Source organism: Argopecten irradians, chromosome 2 (assembly GCF_041381155.1).
Source record: "Argopecten irradians isolate NY chromosome 2, Ai_NY, whole genome shotgun sequence".
NCBI classification, from domain to species: Eukaryota; Metazoa; Mollusca; class Bivalvia; order Pectinida; family Pectinidae; genus Argopecten; species Argopecten irradians.
In genome coordinates, this window is record NC_091135.1 from 53,832,178 (window position 1) to 53,848,239 (window position 16,062).

General features: G+C 37.3%; 1 protein-coding gene across 1 annotated transcript; it reads right to left on the reverse strand.

Moving 5' to 3' along the window:
* Positions 1 to 6,578: 6,578 nt before the first annotated feature.
* LOC138315950 (polyadenylate-binding protein 2-like) lies at positions 6,579 to 15,844 on the reverse strand. Its single transcript, XM_069257369.1, has 8 exons — positions 15,764 to 15,844; positions 15,488 to 15,635; positions 14,689 to 14,812; positions 14,160 to 14,221; positions 10,321 to 10,427; positions 10,004 to 10,091; positions 9,605 to 9,747; positions 6,579 to 6,758 (listed from the first exon to the last, which is right to left on the reverse strand). The coding sequence occupies exons 2-8, from the start codon at positions 15,626 to 15,628 to the stop codon at positions 6,722 to 6,724; spliced, it is 702 nt and encodes a 233-aa protein (XP_069113470.1). The 5' UTR covers positions 15,629 to 15,635; positions 15,764 to 15,844; the 3' UTR covers positions 6,579 to 6,721.
* Positions 15,845 to 16,062: the final 218 nt, after the last annotated feature.

The window sequence follows — 16,062 nt, forward strand, 5'->3', positions numbered from 1 at the left end:
CAATTATTGTTCAAATGATGAATATCATTTATGCTCTGTCGGCGGCTGAGCATCTTTTACAAAGGGCAATGTCTCCGTAAGTCCCGTATTCGACCCAATAAGCTCTCAAGGCGGTTCACCCTCGATACTCCAGGGGTTCAGATCACATACGATCTCTACACTTCTGGACTATCTCATAGTAAAAACTGGAGGCAGCTCAGGGGAACAAATCTGAACCAATAAAATATTCTTTTAAAGACCACAGAGAGAGGGCGACGCCCTACTTCAAAAGCAGTTAGGCAGCTGTGTACCGTTATACGGATCTTTAGATGTACATCAAAGAACTAATTTACCTGTTCTGTTGCCTCCAGTTTTACTATGAGATAGTCCAGGGGTGTAGAGATCGTAATTGAATGATCGGAACCCCTGGAGTATCGAGGATGAGGGCGGTTAAAAATGAAACATAGGCGCGTTTAATATGACGTTTAGGCTAACATTTTACAAAATTATTGCACAGTTGTCACCCAGTCATCAGAATGTTTGAGATATTGAGAAATCGTCATGGTTTTCAGATTTTTAGTCTGTATTAAGTGAAGTCAATGTTAAGAAATTTAGACTTTAAAAAGGGGAGGGGCACATCTGGGGTCGAATACGCTACATTGATTTTGAACTTGTTTATCATCTTATTGAGGGTAGCTGTACATACTCTTTGGTATTTAAATCGGTGAATATTTACTGAAGTTAATTGTGGCATTTGCTAGGTACTGACCACTGGTAAGTGGTTTTTCACAGTGTACGGACATTTGTTATTATGTTCACAAGATAATGTTTGTGCATGATGACCTTCGTAGTTGAAAACGGACAAAGAGCTATCAGAATAGATTACCACGACCTATTTTATGACCATGTCACCAAAAACAGTTTTCATAAAACTTATTTCTCTCCTTGTTATATCCACTGCAGTGGCGTAGGAAGATGAAACGTAATGGGGGGGGGGGGGGGGGGGGGGGCAAAGGTCCTCAATATTTCGTAACACCCCCCCCCTCGCGCGCCCCGCACCCACAGGAGATATACTTTTTCATGTATAATTACATATAATCCTTGTACACATCTAATAGACAGTGGCTGCGCTACCTGGAAATAATGAATACACAAATTAGCGTGCGAGTTTGTGGGGTCTGGGGTATCCCCTGGAAAACATTAGGATTTAGAATGACTGAGATGAGTTTTACAATTATTTTGATGCTTTTTCGAGCGCCGAAGGCGCGAGATTTTGTTGTTTCGGGGGTCCGGGGGTCTCCCCCGGGAAATATTTTGACAATTTAGAACGGCTGAGATGAGTTTTACGTTGCATTTTGTTGAATTTGAGAGCGCCGTAGGTGCGAGATTTTGGGTTTTTTTTTGTGGGGCACGGGGGTCTCCCCCTGAGAAAAAATATTACGATTTTGTATTTTGATGATTTTAAAGCATTCTTAACACGGCAATTTTTCGATTTAAAGTTACCTGCATTTAGAAATGATAATTGTGATTGTCGTCATATAATTATGCAACCCAGCTCGATCTGAACATACCGGATTCACACCATTGGCACATTGTTGTGTAACTCAAAATGATAATGATTGTCTTGCCAAGATATATTGTCTTGCCAAGATATAAAAAGAAATTCATCTTTTATTATTTTTTGAAAGAGTATAATCCCTTTTTAATGGATGTTTTGAGTCTAGTTCGTGTGTATTGAATTTTCATTATTAAAGGTTTGAACATTACGCGCTTGAACATTTTAGGAAAAGCGCTGCGCAGCGGAAAATTTTCAAAAATGAAGTATAAAAATGTGCAAGAGGACCCTTTTTTTCTTTCAAATGTGCAATTTTAGAAAATTTCAACTCAGCGGGGGGGGGGGGGGGGGCAATTGCCCCCCCCCCCCCCCCGCTTCCTACGCCCCTGCACTGAATCTTGATGGTTTACTGGGATCATAAGATAAAACTCACAAGATTGTTTTACATTCACAAGTTTTATCATTAAAATATGGTAAGCTAAAAGGAAAACTATCGAATACAGCAAGTCATTTTCAGTCAACGGTCGTCGTGTCAAACATTAGATTTTAAAGTCGGTTACATTATCAGTATGATCTCTTATAAATCATGATCAGATTATGGTTATACACAGAGACTTGCCACGAATTTTTTACCAACAGTATATTATAGTATCTATATTACCTATAAACATCTTGGATGGTACTGATGCGTTACATGGTCCCGTCGTCAGGTGCATTCTCCTTCCTTGGTTGTTTCGGCGCTGTTCACTACAACCTCCGGAGGTGCACCGACTGGGGTGATCAGGTCCCAGCCCGGAACCACTCAGCTGTCCGCTAGTATGTAGCTAGCAACACTGTTGTTCTGATAGTTAATGTTCATACACAACTTGATGTTACTGGTGTTGCCCTCCCACTGTTCCTCTCTTCTTCCACAGCCACATTGATGCCACCTCAGCCTCTCTGCAGAGATGCCCTATCAATCTTCTCTCTATGCCAGTGATGCCGATGATCCGCATGGCCCTCCACATAGACTGCCCAACGACACCACGACAACCAACCTCTACAGGATGACACCACATTCTCCATCCTCGTTGCTGGCAGTCTGATACCAAATCTTGGTACTTGGCCTGTTTTCGCTCATAGGCGTCGTAAATACGATCCTCTCACGGCACTGTCAGCTCCACCAAGACAGCCTGTTTGGATGATGAAGATCAAATTACTAGTCTGGCCTTTGGTTGGTTACTGCTATTTCTGATGGAAAAGTCATCCGGCCATTCAAATCTGCCCTCAACTGCCAATCTTCTGCTGTACCTAGCACTCCACTGCCTTTATCACTCTGTTCTCCGGCCTTGAAGAAATTGATAAATTTCAAGTCTCCTTTGTCCCTCTTTGGTGTCTTTCTACTGTTCTCCAGAGTGTCTGCAAGTACAGACAGGACCTTGTCGTGACGCCAGGTGTACCGTCAATCCGCTAGGGCCACTGAGCAAGAGGAAAGGACATGTTCTAAATTGGCTGGTCTTCCAGAGTTTGCAAGCTGGGTCGTCCGTCATTCCCCACGTTGCCAAGTTAGATGGAGTCGGCAATACGTCTTAGACAGACTTTAGTTGAAATTGCAGCCTCTGTGGCTCCATGCAACAAAGTCGTTCCATGACAATTTCTTTTGGCGGGCGCCTTCCCAGTTAAGCCAACTTCCTTGCTTCTTCATACCAGTGGCTCTAACCATTCGTGACTGTTCTTCCATTGCACGAACGTCCTTCTGAACAAGATGTCTCCTCTCGTCCTCCACTTTTTCCCTGTTGTCACTCCAAGCCCTTGCCTACCCAAAGCTACTTTTCCAACGATGTCCCCATGTTGAAGTTGTGATTCTGCCTCTTCCATAGTCTTCTTTGCTGACCATTTACGTCCTGTTCTTATGTTTACTCTTGCCTCTCTAACCTTGGCATCCCGACTGTCCCTCAGCATGAGTAACTGCTTGACCTTTGTCACCTTGAATTCCTCCATCAATGATGTGAGAGGAAGTTGCAGATTACTTCCGGAACTGTAAAGTCCTATGCTACTGAAGCTTCGTGGGACAGACAACCATCTCCTAAGGTATCTGCTTGCCAGCCTTTCCACTGACTCGACAGTTGTCATTGGTACGTCATAGACTAACAGAACTCAGGTAATACTCCATGTTGGTATATCCAGGTCTTGTGTTTTCCTGGTAAGCCACTTCTGTCGATAGTGTCCATCCATTTCTCAAGCTGCCTCTGCGTGTTGTTAACGTTGTCAGTATAGCTGAGCGAGTCGTCAAGGCATTTCCCCAGACACTTAACTGGCTTTTCGGAAACTGTTGGGATGGTTTCATCTGCAGTCTTGAATGTTTCATTCTTGATCTTTCCTTTCTTCAGAACTAGACTTCTGGACTTTGATGGTTTAATCTTCATACGGGCCCAAACGATGATGTCTTTAATTTCCTGAAGAGTCCATCTTGCCTCAATGACTGTCTTTGTGCTGATGGTCATGTCATCCATAAATGCCCTTACTGGGGGTTGTCGAACTCCAGCTCTCATCCATGGTCCCCTACTCATCTTCTCCATTAGGTTCATGGCTGCAGCAAACAGAATCACCGACACTGTACAGCCAGTGACTATCCCGACCTCTATACGTTGCCACGAGGTTGTGTAGTCTTTGTGAATCTAAGCTCTAGCTTGTCAAAGTAGCTTTTCAGCAGATGTCTTGTCTTCTCCGTCACATGATACCGTTCAGTGCAAGTTGGACCAGTTTGTGCGGCATGGAACCGTATGCATTTGCTAGCACTGTGCTGTTAAATATTTGTCTTATTGCATTGTCCCGTTTAACTGTTCGTGTCATATTATGCAATCGTGTTCGTTTTGCGCCTTGATAAAGGGGCAGATCGCCTTGAAAATTTTACAATTTTTTGTCCACACGGTTTTAATTATTTCTTTGTCCCATATTTAACATTTGAAGTAATTCGTATCCTACAGACTTACATTTGATGGGATCCCGTGTCAACTGGAAAAACCTGTTGATATTACTCCTTTGACCCCTATATACTATAATACAAGAGGCCCATGGGCCTTAACGGTCACCCGAGTTAGAACATATAATGAAACAAATTAAAGACATATAAACACTATATGCTGGGCCTTGAAGTTGTTCAGTGATTTATAAATTTGACTTTTTAGACTATAAGGAGTATTTGCTTCAGAAGTATTTTTTGAAATCTTAATCATTTTGACCCTGTTTGGTCCTGCCCCCCAGGGGGTCATCAAGGACTGATATGGATGTTAAAATGCTATATCTTAGGCTAATAATTCAAATCAAGCTTGACTAATTTCCTACGAAAATAATTCACAATATTTGTAAAACACCTTAAGACCTTGCCATCTATAATAAATTGCTTCTACTATTTCCAGAATTTTACAAGATTTTTGAAGTTTTAGCCTATTTGACCCTTTTTTAGCCCCGCCCTTCTGCCCCCAGGACCAATATGGATATGATATTAAAATGCTATCTCAGGCTAATAATTCTTATTAAGTTGTACGAATTTCCAATGAAAATTGAGCAAAAAATGCTCATTAATGTGTTTTTCCTATATAAACTATAGCAAACTTAACCTCCTCCCCAGGGTCATATAATTCACTATTTTTGTAAAGGACCTTAAGACCTTTCTATCTATGAAGAGTATGTGATTCTACCACATCTGTGAGTAGAGAAGATTTTTGAAATTTTACTCAATTTTACCCCATTTTGGCCACTCCCACAGCCTCCTGGGGGTGGGAACCATATAATTCACAATTTTGATTGGCCTTATGCCTCAGAAGGTTTCTGCAAAATTTCACTGAAATTGCTTGAGCAGTTTGGTTGAAGAAGTCGAAAATGTAAATTGTTTACAGACATACGACGACAGACAAAAGGCGATTAGAATAGGTCACTTGAGACTTTGTCTCAGGTGACCTTAATAAACTTATATATACACTGTTGGTAAAAAAATTGTGCCAAGTCCCGGTGGGTGTATATATGACTTGAGAGAACAGATAACGGACGTGCGACCCTGGTAAGGATATTATAGTACAAAAGATCACAAACGCAACCACATTCTTTTCACTTTTATTCATCATATCATTTCATACATTTTTTTCACATAATTTAACTTTTCTTTTCCTTCCTCTCTTTTCATTCATTTTTCTTTTTATTTCCTTTCATTCTTTTCATTTTTTTTTCTCAATCTCCCTTCATATTCCATACGAGAATTTCTTTTTTGCTCTATTTTTCCCCCTTCCTTCCTTTTTTTTTTTTTTTTTTTTTTTTAACCTTTTTTTAGTACTAAGGTGTGTTTTTTTTTTACTTATTCATCTTTTTTTTTTAATTTGACAGATTATATTCTCTCTTTTATCCATATTTGCTCTCTTTTTATTCCCCTTGTAATAAGTCAGAAAGTACCTGCTATAAATAAAGCAATTAGAGAAAGATTGGGGACCTGCACAGACACCCGAACACGTCAGGACTCTGCAACCTGAAAAAAAGCTAAACCCTGTATTAGTTCACAGAATCTGTACAGCCTTACCATATTAAAATAGAATGGTTTATAATAAAATTACTAAAATTAATTTGGAATATCAACGGTACATAAAAATTGTTTCGTAACTGTCTATTCTAACAGTGTAAAAACTGGTAAAACATAGTTAGTAGCTATAAAATTGCAATGAAAATTTAGGGTTTTCTTTTTTTTATGTTATTTTTAAAGATGGAATGAGGAGCTGAACTTATTGATTTGCTCTAGAACTGAATTTGATTTATTTACAAATTATCAAGAGACTTCAATTTCCCCAGCATCCACATTTACACAGGAAAGACCAAATCAACTGGTCTCGAGATTCTTTTCTTAGACATACCAAAACTGCTCTAGATTTTATTTTTCTAAATTATGCTCCTAACAGTTAATTAAGTAGTAGACTCCTACTAGAATGGCAATCTGAATTTTTTTTAATTCTTAATTTTGAGGACCAAATATCTTTTAAATATAGAAATACTTTGTCATGATACTAAATTTGATTTTACTTTTTAATTCTTTTTCCTTTTCTTTCTTTTCCTTTTTGCTTTTTTATCTTTTAATTAATGTATTTCCTATTTTGAGCTCTGATAAAATTTGGATCCCAATATAGCTTTTCCTTGGTGTCAGTAATCTTAATGGCTAAACTTGCATCAGTAAGGAGAATAGTATGAGGCCCGTCTGTACCGACTGAAACAGAAAATAAAATCAACAGTAAGAGAAAAGGTGAAAAAATTATCCAAATTCATCATGGATATGCTGCATTATAACCTCAGGACTATCACCATCTAATACAATGATTGAATGTATTGCAATAAGAGGTCCAGAGGGCCTGTTTTGCTCACCCGGCTTGTTAAGCCCAGCATGTTTTGATTAGTTACAGACATTGTTTTAAGCTGTGCACAATTTTCATAAAATTGATGATCACCTCTATGAAAAACTGTATAGATATTTAGCAGTTGTAATCAAGATCAGCTGAAAGTTGAAATCAACACTACATTGTAGCTCCTTAGTCTAACATGTAAAAACATCATTTCTTGAATACTCCTGTACCAAATATTAATGTCTAACATGTGTTACATAGATATTGTCCTGTTATAAAGTCAATTGTGTATGCATTTATCCAACAGTAAAGTTACATTATTCACAATTTCATGACTAGTAGCAAATTAAAGGAAACGCTGACTGACAGACATCATACCATGACACATCTTCATATACCCTTCGGACCAGGTGGGCTAAAACTAGCTCATTGTGACAAGATCCATGATAATCTACTACCTAGCGAGTTGTAAATAAAATCTAAGTTTGTCAAGATAAAATGTATATGAGATATATTCAATATCAACACACTAACATCTCAAGAGGTGTAATTTGATTGGTTGGCTAGCTGACTTGGAAAGATAAGTTACTGTAAATCAACATATTTTCATCTGCAATTATATTTCAGTGGTAAGAAACTGAAACTGATATGAAAATGCTTTGGGCACAGATCAAATAAAATCTATCTGAAAAATTGTGAACGGATAGCATAGAAAAGCAAAATTAAGTCACATTAAAAACAAGTAGGTTTACCGTACTGCGAATGGAATCTAAAATAGACAACACCATACCATCCAGTGAAAAAAACTAGATAGGTTTTCACTTTTTCAAATTTTCCACTTTGCCTTCAAAGACTAAAGAACAAACACTTATATGGCCTATAAGATAGAAATTCTATTTGTATTTCCCATTTTGAGTGAATATTGCAACTGTTTAATAATGGATATATAAGAGTCATTAGCGAGTCATTAGCGAGTCATACTAAGGATTTCTTTTTGAGGTGATGGTTTCTGTGACTGGGTCAGACTTGTGTGAAATACAAATGTACAGAAATACTGTGTGTCACATGTGTAAGGTGTCCAGAACATTGCTACAAAGTGGATATTTACGTTATTGCTTCCTAATAAACTTCTGACCGGAAGTGATTCTGTAAAACAGTTTGCATAAGAATGGAACCTGCTACCCGTTGCATGATTATAAAAGGCAACTAAATAGGATCTTAATTTTTCTCTTCGTAACTAACTTTCTTCCTCCTAACATCTCCCTGACTCCACATCTTCCTCCTAACATCTCCCTGACTCCACATCACCTCTAGCCTCAAGTTGAGAGCTTGTCCCTGTGAGGTAGGCTGTTTAGCTCTCAGCATAAAGAGTGATAAGACGGATTTGTCAGTTGTCAGTTTAATGTAACCAGATGGGCATATTGCTTAGTACCCAAGGTGGCATGTTACAGAAAGATGACAATATGAAAGAGCATAAGTTACTGCAGCCTCCAAAAACACAGACATTCACACACAGCTAGGGGAGGTTACTCTTGACCGACTTATTAATAAACTGAAAATAGTACGTTAAGCCCAATCAACCAACCTTCCAACAAATATACCACTATCATCAATATCTTGTCACTTGTCTTCTGACCATCCTTTACAAATCAAATTAAGTTAGGCCAAAAAAAAAAAATAAAAATAAAAAAGTCTGTTTAGGGTTACATTGGCGAAAAAACAGAGTAGATCACTCTAAAATAATGGCCAGACCTGGAGTCTGAGATCGAAAAACCAACCTATAATTATTTTGTAGAAAAGTGGGAAAAAAATTAGGGTCGGGAATAAAAAAAATAGGGAACTCTTTACAGACTTTTTTTGACCTTATTAAGACAGTCAAGTAGATCAATTTTCCATGAAATAAGGTAAATCGAAAATCAACATGCAGTCTCACCCAACAAAGATTCAGGTGTTTACACATGATTCCAGTTTTCGAATCACCCATAGCATTTTCTGTCTATTTCATGAAATAATCTCACTTAAAATCTGCTATTCTTAAATACCAGTTGTAATGAGCATGACATTTGAAGCAAAAAGATGCAACACTTTCTATTCCTGTTAAATACCAAGATTTCTGATTAAACAGTTTTAGAGGTTATCTATGTGCCTACAATCAAAGAATACAATGCTGACATCATACAAGATGGTAAATAATAAATGGTAAGCTAAACCTATTACATAAATGAAATGTATACAAGTTTCATCAGCTAGTACACTTAAAACCTGTGTTGTTTCTGAAACAGAATTCATTCACACTGATTGATCAAAATAAAACATTAATGTGCTATTAAACTTGCTTCGTAAATCATATATCAATAAACTTTTTTCTTTAAAGAAAACTGGTCACAATATCTTTTAACAGATAAAGTTTGATGTCATTTTTGGAGAATTGCATTGTTATTTAAAAGGAATTGATGAATAAACACTTTAATGTGATCAGAGATAAATTAGACCATAAACCACAAAAGACACTTCAAAAACTTAACAACTTTGATGGACTTCGAAAGAAATGTTAGGTATTTAGCAGTTGTATTCAAGATCAGCAGAAAGTTGAAATCAACGCTACATTGTAGCTCCTTAGTCTAACATGTAAAGAACATCATTTCTTGAATACTTCTGTACTAATTATAATAAAATATTTATTAAAACTTGGCATTATTTTGCATATACGTACGTGAATCTGCCCCCTCTTGGTCGTGGGGAATAACCACCATATGGAGACCCTCGGAACCCACCACCTCCTCTCCGAAAACCTCGGCCACGTGGAGGTCGATTTGTTGAACTAATGCCCGGACGGTTTGTCCTTTTGACGGTCACCTACAAAACGACAATTTAAAGACAATGTGTCCAAGTTTTACAAAATATAATTTATTAACTGTTGGATGCAATTTCCCTTACAATATGATCAATTTTCTACACTAGGTAATGCACAATTAACACAGGAATTCTTGTAAAATGTGTATCTGACCTGCATTGATCATCAGCACTAAATATAATGTTTAATACATTTTACTTTTCTACCAGATTAATTAACATAAACTATTTATACTTGTCAGCATCTGTTAGTACATACCTTGATCTGTCTGCCTCTAAAAAGTGAATCGTCTAGGGCTTGTGCAGTGGCTACAGAGTCTTTGTCAGCAAATTCTACATACGCAAATCTGAAAAATAAACAAGACAACTATCTACTATAACATTATGATCTAAGATTATCAGAGGAAAAAAGATGGAAAGCATCAAAATCTTCTAGGTAGTAGGATTTTACACCCATTTTAATAAAGTTTTCTCTCTTTTTATATATATACATATTGTTGATTGTTTTTTATCTCTAAAAACTAAGATAAAATGCACAACAAATTTTCACAAATGTTATGATCAGCCATATTGTACCCTTTAGGATGCCCGGTATATTTATCACATAAAATTGTCACTCGGTTCACTGATCCACAGCCATGGAAATGTTGTTCTAGTTCTTCAGCTGTAGCTCCATAATCCACCTAAAACACACAATCAAGACTATACTGAGGTTTAGGTGATTCTCAAACAGCAGTTAACGATGGAATATTTGAATATGTTGTGTATAGTATATGTATTTAGCAGTTGTATTCAAGATCAGCGAAAATTTGAAATCAACACTACAGTGTAGCTCCTTAGTCTAACATGTAAAAACATCATTTCTTGAATACTTCTGACAAGTTCTGTACCGATCATTGATTCAGTGTCTGACATGTGTTGCATAGATATTGTTCTGTACATGTTATAAAATCAACGAAAAAGTATTCATTGTGTATGTATTTATCCAACAGAAAAGTTGAATTATTCACATGTGATCATGACAATTCAATGACTATATCAAATTACAGGAAATGTTGATGGACAGACAACAGATACAGCATCCATGACACAAGCTCATTGATCCTTCGAATTTGGACCATGTGTTTTAAGCTGTGTACAATTTTATATTGCTTGTTTATTTAGCAGTTGTATTCAAGATCAGCTGAAAGTTGAAATCAACACTACAGTGTAGCTCTTTAGTCTAACATGTAAAAACATCATTTCTTGAATACTCCTGTACCAAATATTAATGTCTAACATGTGTTACATAGATACTGTTATAAAGTCAGTGAAAAAATTTGTATCCCCAACCAAAGTAAATTTTGATTTTAGGTTCCATGTGAATAGTAACAAGCTCTGGGCCTGTATCGCTCACCTGGTTTGTAATGCTACGTAATGTTCTGAATATAAGTTCATTGTTTCTTTTCTAAAGGAATTTGAATATTTACCTCTAATTCCCCTATTGGGCCCCACTCTTTCTGCTCCAGGGGGTCAAAGCCAAAATTTATACGAATTCTGTTAACCTCAAGGATGTTTCTGGCCAAATTTGGTTACAATCCATGCAGAACTCTAGGACAAGTAGCAATTTTTAGGATTTACCTCTATTTCCCCTATTGGGCCCCGCCCCTCCTGCCCCCAGGGGGGTCAGAGCCAAAATTTATACAAGTTTTGTTTCCCTTCCCCAAAGGATGTTTGTGGCCAAATTTGGTTACAATCAATGCAGAACTCTAGGACAAGTAGCGATTTATAGGATTTACCTCTATTTCCCCTATTGGGCCCGCCCCTCCTGCCCCCAGGGGTGTCAGAGCCAAAATTTATACAAGTTTTGTTTCCCTTCCCCAAAGGATGTTTGTGGCCAAATTTGGTTACAATCCATGCAGAACTCTAGGACAAGTAGCGATTTATAGGATTTACCTCTATTTCCCCTATTGGGCCCGCCCCTCCTACCCCCGGGGGGGTCAGAGCCAAAATTTATACAAGTTCTGTTCCCCTTCCCCCAAGGATGTTTCTGGCCAAATTTGGTTACAATCCATCCAGAACGCTAGGATAAGTAGCGATTTATAGGATTTACTTCTATTTCCCCTATTGGGCCTCGCCCCTCCTGCCCCCGGGGGGGTCAGAGACAAAATTTATACAAGTTCTGTTTCCCTTCCCCCAAGGATGTTTCTGGCCAAATTTGGTTACAATCCATCCAGAACTCTAGGACAAGTAGCGATTTATAGGATTTACCTCTATTATCCCTATTGGGCCCCGCCCCTTCTGCCCCACAGGGGTCAGGGTCACCATTTATGCAAAATCTGATCCCCTTCCCCTAAGGAAGTTTCTGGCCAAATTTGGTTGCAATCCATGCAGAACTCTAGGACAAGTAGTGTTTTATAGGATTTACCTCTATTACCCCTATTGGGCCCCGCCCCTCCTGTCCCAGGGGGGTCAGGGTCACCATTTATGCAAAATCTGATCCCCTTCCACTAAGGAAGTTTCTGGCCAAATTTGGTTGCAATCCATGCAGAACTCTAGGACAAGTAGCGATTTATAGGATTTACCTCTATTACCCCTTTTGGGCCCCGCCCCTCCTGCCCCAGGGGGGTCAGGGTCACCATTTATGCAAAATCTGATCCCCTTCCCCTAAGGAAGTTTCTGGCCTTATTTGGTTGCAATCCATGCAGAACTCTAGGACAAGTAGCGATTTATAGGATTTACCTCTATTACCCCTATTGGGCCCCACCCCTCCTGCCCCAGGGGGGTCAGGGTCACCATTTATGCAAAATCTGATCCCCTTCCCCTAAGGAAGTTTCTGGCCTTATTTGGTTGCAATCCATGCAGAACTCTAGGACAAGTAGCGATTTATAGGATTTACCTCTATTACCTCTATTGGGCCCCGCCCCTCCTGCCCCAGGGGGGTCAGGGTCACCATTTATACAAAATCTGATCCCCTTCCCCTAACGAAGTTTCTGACCAAATTTGGTTAAAATCCATGCAGAACTCTAGGACAAGTAGCGATTTAAAGGAAATGTTGACGGACGGACGCCGGACGCCGCGCCATGGCAATAGCTCACCGGCCCTTCGGGCCAGGTGAGCTAACAATTTGCAAATGATGTAACAAGAATATGATATGTAAATAATATAACCAAACTAAGGAATAAAATGGCATGTTTGAAGAAAGTCTTGTTTGAAAAAGTGTGCATATAGTTAAACTAGCAAGGCTATGTACATGATGTATTGTTGTAAATATTTCTTTATTCTAGGTTAACGACACTTTCGAGTTTAGTTACAAGTTTTCACTAATATCTAGCAATGGATGAGCCAAAGATTTAAATAGTGGTTTTTTTCACTTACTATTTTCAACAGCCCATGCCTTTTCAATTGGGAAAATAACTCGGAATTTGGAAAAAAATTGGGAAAAATTTCAGGGGTGTCAAAAAATTTCAAAATCACTTGCCACGGGCAAGTAGAGTCCAATAATTCACTTGCAATTGCCAAAACTAAATTCCACTTGCTCCCCAAAATTCCATATTTTATCGCAGTACTGTACTTATTAGAAAATTAAAAATCATAAACTTTAGAATGATCTAATGCTATTTAACAAGATATTTTCCTTCTATTATTAGAATAAAAATAAAACAATTAATTTGCAGCACTATTTGCATATTTAAAACTTTTTTTTTCGTTTCTCTATCCATTTTTTTTTCTAAATTCCTGAATTCCATAAACCAGATTCCAGCTCCATTATTAGATTCCAAGTACTACTTCCTACCTTGAACAGATATCGTTTTTACACAGAAAAACTCCTTGTTTATGTCGAAAAAATAATAATTAGACAACAAATTATGTAAGTTAACTCTGGAAACATTGTTAAATAACTTAAATGCAGTTAACTATTGTTTTTATCGGCTTGAATGTCTGTAAAACGTCTCTGAACTGAAGGTGCACCTAGCGACCTAGTTATGCTCATTCGATTTTGTTTTCATTTTGTGAAATAAAAATTGTTTCTAATCCCAAATTATTTGTTATTTCACTGCATTTGATCAGTTTTTATTGGGAAATTTGACTTCAAAATTGGGAAAATAAGGCATTTTTGGCTAGGGGAAACAGCCGAAGTTCGGCTGTAGATTCGACCAAAAACCCCCACTGAAATATGATTAATTAAGATATATTTTTTTATTTTAATTAATAATTTAATATATGTTTCACAACAGTAGTAAAGATATGAAAACTGGTTCAAGATCAGCAATAAATTGAAATCATAGCTACAGAGTAGCTCTTTAGTCTAACATGTGTTAAACATCATCTCTTGAACCAGTTTATAACATCAAAACATGTATAGCCAATACTTGCATTAGGATTTCCAACTACTGACATGAAACTGACCAAGAACACAATAAAAAGATACCTACATTTCCAACGTATACAGATCGGTTATCAGCTTCAAGTTTTTCTTCAACTGTGGGGAATCCAGCTGCAACCAAAATGGAAAAAAAAATTCCATCAAAGTAAAATTGTAGAAAAATTTACCTTTATTTTTTTCAAATAAACCCAAAAAGTTGATGCAAGATGAAAAAAAAAACAATAGGTCAGTTGGCTTAAGGTGAGCAACACAGTCTCACCTATATATATAGACTCTGGACCCATTTGTACATGATAAAAACCCTAAGACTAGTTTTTTTAATTAATTTTTGGTCAAAGGTCAAAAGATAAGTCACAGTGGCCTAGTACTGGTATGCGACACGCTGTCTCAATTAGAGGAAGCCATATATATATACTACATCAAACTCCAATCCAAAGCTATACAGTCGAGATAAAGCCCACACAAATGTGCAGATACACAATACAAACCTATCCCTCCCCAAAAAAGTTCCTCTTGTTACATACAGGCAGTGAAAATCATACGGTTGTTGGAGATTTCTTGGTTATGATAATACATACCGGTAGTAGGTGTTGTTGTTGGTGAGGTGATGTTCATTTGTTTTTCTACTTCATTCTGCATTTCTTTCAATTTCTCTGCCTCTTCTTCCATCTCCTTTACACGGGCTTTGATTGCTTCCAGCTCCTAAAATAAAGGCATGGATAGGCTTGTGAACTAATCATTTATTTCTGATATGTAATTAATCCGATGAAAACTTTTATGATATTGTTTTGAGATTAAAACCAAAGGAACTATTTACTTCATTATTAATATTAGGCCTTTTTATGTTTAAGCGGGCAGCATTAAAACTTGTTCTATAAAATGAAAATAACTTTTTCTGCAACTAGCTTATCAATCATGAATCCAATTGTGGACTTATGATACTGTAAGCCAACTTGTGTATTATACACAAAACTTGTCTAATATAGTCCATTTGGAGTATTGATTTGCTAATGCAAGATGAGTTTTAATTGATTGTTTCTAAACAAATCCATTCTTCTTATTTGAGAATAATGGGTCACTTCCTTTTGTGTCTGTTGTTTATTGTACATGTAATGTATTGAATGATAAAGTTGCAGCAGCTGTTTTCCACGAATCAACTCCTTTGTCATTGCAAATCAATGAAGATCGTATGAACAGGTTGTAGGGGAAGGTTATATTTTTTTCAAACCAGAAGCAGAGCCTGACTGTGGTTGTGCCAAACCTGATGAAAACAAAGACTGGTTCAAATGCCCAATGCCAAACTTTGGGGGGCTCTTTCAAACCTAATATAATAAGTAACGCGGATTAAAGCAATTAGACTATTTATTATGTACATACCGGATCTTCTACGGCAGACTCATCATGGTTTGTTGATGTAGTGTCGACGTCATGATCGCCATCTCCTGCTTCGAACTGTTGTGCGTCCGGGTCGAAATCAGTTACAGAATCCTCTGCAAAATCTGGTTCTTTCTCGGCCATATCTTAACTAATCATGAAAATATACTTTTATAAACAAACGGAAATGTTTACCTACTGCATTATTTGCGATCTATATATTACACTTACGTTCATTTGATTATGATGGCGATGGATTTGATAGGGTTTTTAATTTACCTGTTTACTTTTCCGCCGGCCGGTATAATTTTCTTACCACCCGATTGAAGAGTTCCAAAATTGTCAAAATAATATTTAAGAGTTACTTCCCCTTCCAACACGAGTGGTCCTGTGTACATATGTTTCCAATATGAAAATCTCACTTATAAATCCTTTATGAAAAGTAAAGTATATGACAAATAAAGTTTAGAGTAATATACTTACTTGATATATTATATCTGTCAATAATTAATCAACTCATTCATAGATGCACAATATATTTATCAAAGCTGACTTTTAAAGTCTTACATAATAATTCA

Coding starts and splice junctions, on each gene's coding strand:
- LOC138315950 (XM_069257369.1), bottom strand. CDS start 15,628: ATGGCCGAGAAAGAACCAGATTTTGCAGAGGATTCTGTAACTGATTTC. Junction 10,428..14,159: donor GATCTGTATACGTTGGAAAT/GTAGGTATCTTT, acceptor TGTGTGTTTTAG/GTGGATTATGGAGCTACAGC. Junction 9,748..10,003: donor TTAGAGGCAGACAGATCAAG/GTATGTACTAAC, acceptor GTCGTTTTGTAG/GTGACCGTCAAAAGGACAAA.